Source organism: Vidua macroura, chromosome 22, assembly GCF_024509145.1.
Source record: "Vidua macroura isolate BioBank_ID:100142 chromosome 22, ASM2450914v1, whole genome shotgun sequence".
Classification (NCBI taxonomy): Eukaryota; Metazoa; Chordata; class Aves; order Passeriformes; family Viduidae; genus Vidua; species Vidua macroura.
In genome coordinates this window covers 196,045-206,903 of record NC_071592.1, presented here as the reverse complement: position 1 = coordinate 206,903, position 10,859 = coordinate 196,045, and the positions used below count along the sequence as shown (strand labels likewise).

The following is a 10,859-nucleotide window of genomic DNA, read 5'->3' as shown; positions in this document are numbered from 1 at the left end:
TTTTTTTTTTTACTGCCACTGGAGCAGTAAAAGTGTGCAGTTGCAATGAAATTAAGTACTGCATAAGTACATAAATGCTGAATGCATTCTGGTTTGCTGGGGTTACATTGAAACTAACTTACACATGGATTCAAAGGTATAGCTTTATTTTTAATATATTTACTGTATTGCTTTTGTTAAACCAAGAAGCTCAGTCTGTGACAAATAACACAAATAATTAATCATATTGCTGAGCTCACAGCAAATATCCAGATTTCATGAGTTCTTATCCACATTTAAATGCCAAGCCTTTTTGTATATACTGTTAGGGCCCCGTTGGAGAGAGGCAAATTAAAAAGATGATATATTCTATAGTGTAATGCAAAACTATTACTGTAAAATGACTTATTTATGGGTGCTGACACCGTTCTGAGTTTTAAATTCCTAGCAGGCTCTGGGATTTTTTTTCCAATGCGTATGTTCAAAATTCACTCTTAAACTCCGGTGTCGGCACGGCAGCGGCCCCGCCGCGCATGCGCGGCTCGAGGGGCGGTGACTCAGGTCACGTGAGGGGCGGGCACGCGGGGCCGACCCCAACATGGCTGCCTACCTGCAGTGGCGCCGGTTCGTCTTCTTTGACAGAGAGACGGTGAGGGAGCCGTCGGGGCCGGATGGAGCCGGTGGGAAGCCTTTCGCACTGCCCCCAGGCATCGCAGTCTGCGACTCGGGCCGGGGAAGCCTCGTGTTCGGAGATATCCTGTGCGGGGCCCGGCGCTGTGGCCTGCGCGGGGCTCGGTCGAGCCGAGGCTGCGCGGCAGGCGAGTCCTGGGCGCTGTCTAGCGCGGGCCGGAGGCTACTCCGGCCTTGGGAATGCGGCAGCTTTCTGCTGTCGGCTGTGCTTTGTTTAAAAAAAAAAAAAAAAACCCAAAGCGTCGCTGGATGTGTTGGTGCTCCGGGGTTGCTCTGCAGAAGTATTTGCTGTAACTCTACCAAGAGTCAGCAAAAGGCATGCAGATCCTTGTACAATTGGAGATGCGGGGCTTTTTTTTTTTTTTTTTGGTCCCCTTATGTGCCTTAACTGTGATCTAAATATGGAAGGTCAGATTTGGTTTTTGCCTCGCTCCCTTCAACTCAGCAGTTTCCAAGCTTACAAGCTCAGGGTGACGCATCTGTACCAGCTGAAGCAGCACAGTATCCTGGTTTCTATTGGTGAGGATGAAGAGGGTATAAACCCTTTGGTAAGTTAATTGACGAAGAGAGGAAAATGCATTTGTAACATGGTTCTTTCTTAAAGACTATTGTGATGATCTCAGTTGCCCTTTCTTACCTTAACTAGCGTCTCCATTCCGGGTCCTATAACATTTTGATGCCAGGTCATGGCCTACTAATACCCCATGTTTTGCTTATGCCAGATCATTGTTGTTTGTAGGTGAAAGTCTGGAACCTGGAGAAACGAGATGGTGGTAATCCTCTTTGCACACGAATTTTTCCAGCAATACCAGGTAACAAGCCCACGGTTGTATCCTGCCTGACTGTCCACGAGAATCTTAATTTCATGGCTATTGGTAAGTAAAGCTGAACTGTAACAGCTTAAGAAAAATATTACAGTCCTTACTGAGAGGTAAGGAACATGTATAGATAATACAAAAACCAGTATAGAAGATCCTGATGATCTTTCTTCTCACTCAGTTGTTACATTATCCTCACAGTGATATTGTGTATCTTGTGGTATACTAGAGCTCAAGAGATAAATGCATAAATTTAACCTGAGTGTATATTTTACACTAATAACTTTGATACTTGGAAGCATGTATCTTTAGTTGATGTCCTCTTTTCCCTGCCAGTTGGTAAGGCTACATATTTATTGAACTTAGTACTAAACTTAGCTTCTCTTGGTACAGGAAAAAACGTGAGTTTTGTGATACTTAATGTTACAGAGATACTTTTTCAAGCTTGTTACACAAACCTTTTTTCAAAGAAAAAAGCAAATTTCCCTTTTTGGATTTGACCGTTCCTTGGTAATGTTTCTTGCTTAATTCTTCTGACAGAATAAGAGCAGTAATGTTGCGAGATTACAAGTGGTCTCAGCTGACTTGGTCCCTACACTGAAATCAAAAAAGCTTTCCCTGTGTACGGTGGCCTTCAACCCTGGAACAGCTTACAAGACTGGGGCTGTTGGCAAGCTGTGAAAACTGTGTGTTTTACTCTCTCTTAAAAAATCTCCCTCTGGTCTTTTTGACAATGTGTAGTATGTTTTGAATAAGCAAGGGACTTGAAATTATTGTTACAGCTGCAGTATGGGAAGGCCATTTGTAAAACAAAATACAGATAGAGTCAAACAAAATTAATGTGCATGTGAAGTTTGTACGTGGAAAGCAAGTTAACCCTTGCTGAACAGTGCTATCCTCTGTGCACTTGTGTGACAGCTCTGAACTGTAACTGGAGCAGTGGGGAGTGATTTGGCAAAGATTGACTTGACGTGAGGACCTGTGGCAATCCCATTGCTTTATACCGTGCTAGTGAGCGTGCTTTTGTTGCTGACTGGAACTTCCCTAACTTATGCTGGATAAAATTTCAGGTGTGTTCTATAAGTAATAATCTGTCTGCTTCACCAGGTTTTGCAGATGGGAGTGTTGTACTTACTAAAGGAGACATCACTCGAGATCGGCATAGTAAGACCCAGATCCTACATGAAGGTAGCTACCCCGTTACTGGCCTTGCTTTTCGACAGTCTGGCAAAACAACACATCTATTTGTGGTGACAACAGAGAACATCCAGGTGAGAAGCTAGTTGAAAAAAATGTGACTCTGACTTGCAAATTCTGTTGGTTTCAGAGTCTAGTTCAGAGTGATCCCCAAACCCTCGAGTTTCCTCTGTAGTCTTATATGCTTTCAGTGAAAGACTATCCTCACCTGGAGCTGGACACTCACGGTTGTGGATTGCGCTGTTCATCTCTCAGTGACCCCTCCCAGGATCTGCAGTTCATTGTGGCAGGAAATGAATGTGTGTACCTTTACCAACCAGACGAACGTGGCCCCTGCTTTGCCTTCGAGGGACAAAAGCTGATTGTTCACTGGTATCGGGGGTACCTCATCATTGTCTCCAAGGACCGAAAGACTTCCCCAAAGTAGGGCTCCTTGAAACAGATGAGTTCTTTTTGCTCATGCAGCTTCATGCTTTTTCTCTTTCTCCTTCTTCCCTGTGAAGCTTTCCTCTTTGGGGCAGATTGCAGCTCTGTCAGATGTTGTTAGAGGTTCATCCCGACCCATATCTTGATTAACTTCCATTGTGAGAGTAGCACAATTAAATGTGCTGAATGAGGGGGATTATTTTTCCAGTCCTATAAATTTCTCAGTGTAACAGGATGATGGAATTTGTGTATAAATACATGGTGGTTTCCTTCAGAATCCACTTAGTTTAATTGCCTAAATGAACTCTGTTTGTCTTGCTTTCTATACATCCCTAGTTTCAACAGGTATCAAGATTTCAAGTTAAGTTCTTCTTGTTTTCTAAAACTTTCTTCTGCTCTCCAGGTCAGAATTTGCTGGGAATGAGGCACAGAATTCAGACAAACAAGTCCTGAATATCTATGACTTGTGCAACAAATTCATTGCATACAGCGCAATCTTTGATGATATAGTGGATGTCTTGGCAGAGTGGGGATCTCTCTATGTACTGACCAGAGACGGGAAGATCCATGCACTGCAGGAGAAGGATACACAAACCAAACTCGAGGCATGTAAATTTGTTTTCTTATTAGTCTCTGCCTTATGTCTGTAAGATTGTACTGGCTCTGCAGACTGAAAAATCGAACCATTCAGGTAAGTGAATTACATAACGAGTGACGCAATAGCTTTTCGGTATAGCCAGTGTTGTGAGACAATTGGTATGTAAAGGCCTAAGCGCATGTATGCACTAAGATGAAGAAACAACTTGTTTTCCAGGTGTGTTTGAACTTGTTTTGTGGGGTGGTATTTCTCTCATACTGCTCTTACCATTTATTTAACAGATGCTGTTCAGAAAGAACTTATTTGAAATGGCCATTAACCTGGCCAAGAGCCACCACTTGGACAGCGATGGTTTGTCAGAGATTTTCCGGCAGTATGGCGATCATCTCTATAACAAGGGAAACCACGATGGAGCCATCCAGCAGTATATCCGGTAGGTGGGAGTCCTATGGAGCTGTGATGTTGTAGTACAGGTAGGAGCAACATGGGCCTTGATTTCTCTTTTAGCCCAGGAATAAAAACAGTCCAAAACAAAAAAAAAAGTATGACTTGAGGTGAAAATTCTACCTGTACAGAGAAAGATGTCAGTGAGACTAAAAGTCTTTGAACAAGTTGCTTGAAAATCACTTTGTACACCTTATGATAAAGTTCTTCTCCTTGATCATATTTTAACATGAATAACGTAGGCCCATTGGGATGGATTGGGGCCTGGTGACATCATTTTAAAGAAGGGATCACTCTGTGCAAGATAGATGATGGAATTTGACCATGTATGGCAATCTTCCTGGAAAGTACTCAAACAGTTCAATGTCAGTTTTAAAACATCTTGGGTTTTTTAAAACTAGAACTCAGAGCAACCTTGTTTTGGGGCTTACTGAAAACTTCATATTCAATGTTTAAAATGCGACAAAGTGTTATATTATTTTGGAGCTGATACTCCAGAGTCCCTGACATCTAGTGAGAGTCAGCAGGTCTTTTTACCTTGACTTACTTTAACTGTCAAAGTAACTGTGGCTAAACTGCTCCGTGTTTAGAGCATAAGCATTTAAAGCTGTCTTTGAGCTGTCTGTGACTGAAATGAAGGAAAATGTAGCTTTTGTTCCTCTCTTTTTTTTGGCTTCCCAGTTTGTTGTGCTCAGAGCCTAATCTATCTTCTCAATGCCACCTTTAAGGGAGATTAACTCCTTGTATGCTGTCATGGTTGTCCTGATCAAGGCCTTTGTATCAGTGTGTGTGCAGATGGGTGGTCTTACACCATAACTAGTTGTTGCTTCTGATGCATAGCTGAGCAGTCCCAAGAGGGTTAGTACCTGCTGAAGTTAAGGCTTCTCTGTGTTCTGTTAATTTCTCCATTTATTTTGATTTCGTGAGTATACAGTATCTTGTAATATGACTCTTCCCCTCACAGAACTATAGGGAAGCTAGAACCATCTTATGTTATTCGGAAATTCCTGGATGCTCAGCGTATCCACAACCTTACTGCTTATCTACAGATGCTCCATCTGCAGTCCCTGGCCAATGCAGACCACACTACACTTCTGCTGAATTGCTATACCAAACTCAAAGACAGCTCCAAACTGGAAGAGTTCATTAAGGTATTGGGGAGACGTGGAATCATGCTACATTTTTGTGTCATCATAATAATTAAAAAGGGGTTATGGTGACATTGTAAATTCCCTCGTCTATGACTGTTAAGAGAAAGAATAATGAATTTACCACTCAGTACCCTGGTCTTTGCTTCTTTATTTCCAAGCTCTTGCTTACTTTCTCAGTTTGGTTGGTTTGCCATCTGGGTCTGGAGTGTGCTTGCTTCTGCCAATGCAACTGGCAAGCAAATGAGAAGTGGTTAGACTCCTTCCTTTCTGCATGGGTGATTTTCCCTTGCATGAGAGGTACCATGATTGTTGCTGCTCATGTTTTCCTCCTCTGACATATATGATTACTGCTTCTGGACTGTTATAATTTTTCTGAGGGACCATCTCTCTGCTTTTGTTCTTGGAGACGAGTGAGAGTGAGGTCCACTTTGATGTGGAAACGGCTATCAAGGTGCTTCGCCAAGCTGGTTACTACTCCCATGCTGTGTACCTGGCAGAGAAGCATGAGCATCATGAATGGTACCTCAAAATCCAGTTAGAGGACATCAAGGTGAGGAGACATAACTGCACATGTGTTCTTACTGGGGAGAATACCAATTCTCTAGCCTCCTCTTTAGTGAGAATATAATTTCACTGACCTCTTTGCTGAGGATAGCATGCTGATGAGAGCAGCAGCAACAATACTAGTTGCTGTTGGTGTGTTGCCTTTCTGCTTTTGGCTTGTGTGTTAGACTAGATGGGGAAATCAGAAGATCTTGTTTTCTTTCTGATGAAGCTTTTTACGGTGCCCTTTAAGAGGAGTGATAGTGCTTAATTGGGGATTCATCGAAATGTCTCCCCAGGCTGTATCCAGTCTTTCTTCTCCCTGAGGAGGAAAATGAGCAGGAATAGTGAACTAGGTGATAATTCAGAGCAAATGGTATTTGTGGCATACTCACATGTCTTCAATGCTTTCTGTCCTAAGCCCAAAGTAGAGAGCAGAGGCCAGTGTCCTGTGATTGTTTTGCTGTCTGTCTTCACAGAACTACCAAGAGGCTTTGCACTACATTGGAAAACTGCCCTTTGAACAGGCAGAGAGTAACATGAAGCGATATGGTAAAATCCTCATGCACCATGTCCCTAACGAGACCACTGAATTGCTGAAGATCCTTTGCACTGATTACCGTCCCTTGGGAGGTAATGAAGGCCCTGGGATGCTAGAAGGAAAAAAGGTATGCTTTGTGTTGACTGAGAGTTGTTGCTCTCCAGTAGTAACTTTGCTACTGCAGAGTGCTTCTGCATGTCCTGTGTTGTCATCCTGATGTTTTAGGTATAATGAGAATTATAACTTAATAAACTCTGCTCAGGTGAGACCCCACCTGGAATACTGTGTCTGGCTCTGGAACCCTTAGCACACGGACCTTTTGGAGTGGGTCCAGAGGAGGGCTATAAAAATGATCAGAGGGATGGAACACACCTGCTCTGAAGAAAGGCTGAGTGAGCTGGGGTTGCCCAGTCTGGATAAAGGAAGGCTTCAGGGAGACCTCATTGCAGCTTTTCAGTACTCAAAAGAGTTTTATAGGAAAGATGAGGACAAACTTTTTTACAGGGCCTGTTGTGATGCTACAAGAGGTAATAATTTTAAAGTAAAAGAGGGTAGATTTAGACCAGATAGAAGGAAGGAACTTTTTATAATGAGGTTGGTGAAACACTGAACCAGGTTGCCCAGAGAACTGATGGATGGCCCCATCCCTGGAAACACTCAAGTCAGGTTGAATGAGGACCTGAGCATCCTGATGAAATGGAAGATGTCTCGGCTCTTCGCAGGGGTATTGGACTAGATGACTTTTAAAGTTCCCTTCCCGCTCAAACTATTCAGTGATTCTATGAGAAGCTCTGTTCTGATGTACTGGTAGTCCTAGAGGCAGGGGACCTCTTAAAGTTATTGCTCAGGATTGATTCTTGATGTTGTTGGCATCCTGTATTGTGCTGCATCTGTCCTGTCTGAGACTCTGGAAATGAACATTCCTCATGGCAGGAAGAAAGCACTGGTGTGGCTTAGACTGATGTGGGTGCTTGTCTTTTTGTGACTGTTTTACAGGCTAATTCAGAGGAGTTCATCCCAATCTTTGCAAACAATTCCCGAGAACTGAAAGCTTTTCTGGAGCACATGACTGAGGTGCAGGCTGACTCTCCACAGGGTGTCTATGACACTTTATTGGAACTTCGATTGCAGAACTGGGCACATGAACAAGATGAGCAGGTTTGAGCTCCTCCAGCATTGTGTTTTGAGGGAAAGATTTGGTGTCTGTGAGTCATATTTGCATTCCTGCAATGCCCTTTCCAGCTGGGCATTGACAACATGAGACAATACGTATGCTGTGCTGGACAAATAGCACAGAAATGGGAAAGCAGCCTAGTATCTGGGAGAATATTCCCTTCAGGATGGCTGAACTTGTTTTGTTTGTATGTCATTTAAGGACGGATTACAGACAATACAGCCTCTGTGAGCAGATGGCTTGCCCACAAAAGTATCCTTATTTGCTTGGCTAGATCTGTGAAGATGTTGGCTGTGTGGGCAAAGAAAATCGTGTCCTGTTTGCTTAAAAGCGTTAAAGAGCAAGTACCAAAACTGACCTGCCGGGAAAGAGCTCCAAATTGTCAAGTCTTAGTGTGCAAAATAGTGTGTAGGTGGGTGTGCCTGAGTTCCTCTTCTTGACCTCTCCCCCTTCTTTGTAGACCAAGGAAAAGTTGCACAATGAAGCCCTCACCCTCCTCAAGAGTGGAAGGTTCAAGACAGTCTTTGATAAGGCCTTGGTCTTATGTCAGATGCACAATTTCAAGGATGGTGTTCTCTACCTCTATGAGCAGGGCAAACTGTGAGTGTTACTCTTGTCTTTAGAGTCCTGTCCTTTCCCTCTTGCCCCCACTGCAGCAATTTCTGAGCCATAAATGTCTGTACCATTAATGGTAGTGACTTCTTTAGTGTCTCAAGATGGACGTGGTAGATGATTGCTCTGCAGAAATACCTCACTGTTGAAGCAAGGCAGTTATATAGAGTGAAAAAAATACTTGTCTTTGGCTTCTGTGTGAGTCTGGGGATTGCATGGCTGGGTGAAAACCTGCAAAACCTCAAGAGGCGAGATGGATTGTTGCAGCTGAGTGTTTCTCCTGTAGTTTCCAGCAGATCATGCACTACCACATGCAGAATGAGCAGTACAAGAAGGTGATTGAGGTGTGCGAGTTGTATGGCAACCAAGAGGCTTGTCTCTGGGAACAGGCTCTTAGCTACTTTGCACGGAAGGAGGAGAACTGCAAGGAGTATATTGCTGCAGTGCTGAAACACATCGAGAACAAGAATCTTATGCCTCCACTGCTTGGTAATGACATGTGACATTAAACCCTCAGCCTCCCCTGCCATAAAACCACAACAACAAACCACAAAAGACTCTAACCCAGACTAGTTTGTAGTGCTTTCTGTAGATCAGACAATAGAAGAATCAATGAAATTGGAGCCTACCATTTGAAGTAATAACCTGCTCCATAGGGGAAAACTATGTCAGTCACAGCTCCTAGTTAGGGATGAAGATCTGCAGTATCGTACATGATTTCTGTTCTGTCAGTTCTGGCAGTGCAGGGTGTGCTCAAGCTCCTGTTGAGCCTAAAATCCAATCCACTACTAGATCCTTCCTTTGTCCCTTTCGATCTGAGTTATCCAGACATGCTCCCAGTCGCCCATTTCTGGAAGAGATCAAACTGAAAGAGAAGCTTTAAGTGAGCTCTTCCGATTCCATGAGAATGCCAGCTGCCTTTGACTGTAAGTGGCCTGTCCCAGGAAAGCAGTTGGCCCTGGCAGTGCTAGTATAGCTGCGGTTTTTGTGCTTGTGTTTAAACTAACATCTCAGTTCCTCTCAGTTGTGCAGACTCTGGCTCATAACTCCACAGCCACCCTGTCTGTGATTAAGGATTATCTTGTCAACAAGCTGCAGAAGCAAAGCCACCAGATAGAGCAGGATGAGCAGAGAATTCAGAAGTACCGAGAAGAAACTACGAGGATCCGCCTGGAAATTGAAGAGCTAAAAGCAAGGTGCAGGACTGTGTGCTGTCTTGTCTAGTCCTATTCAAAGACAGAACTGCTGTTTTCTTTTAGTAAGGTGAAGTGTAGTTTGTCTTTCTTATGCTTCTCCATCTTGTCACTCAGTCCCAAGATTTTTCAGAAGACCAAGTGTAGCATTTGCACCAGTGCATTGGAGCTCCCTTCAGTCCACTTCCTGTGCGGTCATTCCTTTCACCAGCACTGCTTTGAAAGCTACTCTGAGAGTGATTCAGAATGTCCTACTTGCATGCCAGAAAATCGCAAAGTGATGGACATGATCCGAGCCCAAGAGCAGAAGAGAGATCTGCATGACCAGTTTCAGCATCAGGTAGGGTAACGTTGCCTATCTTACCAAGTTGAAATACATAGAGTTTAGATTCGTTTACAGACCTGTAAATGGAGGCTGGTAGAGACAGGTAAAGCTTGAGAGCATTTTGTAAACAAAGTTATGTTAACTGGATAATGAGGCATTAGACCCTAGGGTGAGTGCATTGTGTAAAGAGCATGAAGAGTCATTGTTGGCTCTGTGAAGGTGAAAGAGAGAATCTATCCTCACCTGACCCTCATGTGGGCCCCGAGACCTATTGGTCAGTGTAACAGCTAGTCAACAGGTTGTATAGAACTAATTAGGGAGAAAGGGAGAAGAATAGTGTGAATTGGATTGGGGACAGCACCAAAATGTGGCATCTACCTTCTGTTCCCCAAGGATGAATTAAGTGGTGAGTGTGAGAATGGGACATTAGCTGGAAAATGTTAACACACGTGGAAACTAGAGCAGTTGAGGCACTCACCTTCCTGCTTAATTCTGTTGCTCATTACCTCCTCGGTGCATGGCTCAGAAGTGGCGTTGAAACAGGAGCTGTAACGGCCAGTGCCAGAAAATCCAGCAGGTTCTTCTGCTACACCCAGCCCTTGCATGGACTGAACAAAGAGTTAGGGTCTGACATGAGCTGCCCTGTCCACTAAACCAGAGGGTTTAAGTGCAGGGGGAGAAGGGAAGGAGGCTAGAAGCAAGTGGCTCTGGAGGCTTTTGCTGATGCTTCTGCTTTGTGTCTGGCAGCTCAAGTGTTCAAATGATGGCTTCTCAGTCGTTGCTGACTACTTTGGTCGCGGCGTCTTCAATAAGCTCACCCTGATCACGGACTTGCCCTCGGGAAAGACCGCAACAACGATCGAGGCTGGCCTGCAGCGGGAGCTGCTCATCCACACCAAGCGGAGTACCTGACTCCAGGCCCTGTCCACACGCCCTCTCGTGTTGTACGGGGTCCCTCGCTGTGTCCTCGGCCACCTGTATTTGCCTTCATCCCTTGGCCCCCAATAAAACCGAGTTTATTTACCCGGCCGAGCAGCGCCGCATCCCGGCCCTCATTGACCGGGCGGGGCGGGGCGGGGCGGGGCGGGGCCTCTGGGCGGCGGGCGGGGCCCTCGTGCGCCGCGTCTGGTCACGTGGTAAGGGCGGTGGGGGCGAGGCCGCCGGTCAC

General features: G+C 44.6%; 1 protein-coding gene and 1 long non-coding RNA gene across 3 annotated transcripts; one reads left to right on the top strand and one right to left on the bottom strand.

Annotated features, from left to right (window-relative positions):
- The first annotated feature begins 541 nt into the window (after window positions 1–541).
- VPS11 (VPS11 core subunit of CORVET and HOPS complexes) lies at window positions 542–10,714 on the top strand. Of its 2 annotated transcripts, XM_053997201.1 has the most exons (16): window positions 542–731; window positions 1,069–1,217; window positions 1,409–1,544; window positions 2,595–2,758; window positions 2,860–3,107; window positions 3,514–3,715; window positions 3,990–4,141; window positions 5,117–5,303; window positions 5,710–5,853; window positions 6,326–6,514; window positions 7,384–7,545; window positions 8,022–8,161; window positions 8,460–8,662; window positions 9,198–9,369; window positions 9,484–9,706; window positions 10,439–10,714. In XM_053997201.1, exons 1-16 carry the CDS (start codon window positions 578–580, stop codon window positions 10,601–10,603), a joined length of 2,790 nt encoding a protein of 929 aa, XP_053853176.1. In that variant the 5' UTR covers window positions 542–577; the 3' UTR covers window positions 10,604–10,714. The 2 variants fall into 2 exon arrangements, with proteins under 2 accessions (XP_053853176.1, XP_053853175.1); XM_053997200.1 differs by having other exon boundaries at window positions 551–1,217.
- On the bottom strand, window positions 5,435–10,282 carry LOC128818135 (uncharacterized). The gene is made up of 3 exons (XR_008440390.1): window positions 10,170–10,282; window positions 5,942–6,168; window positions 5,435–5,793 (listed from the first exon to the last, which is right to left on the bottom strand). It is a non-coding gene; the product is annotated as an uncharacterized LOC128818135 (long non-coding RNA).
- Window positions 10,715–10,859: the final 145 nt, after the last annotated feature.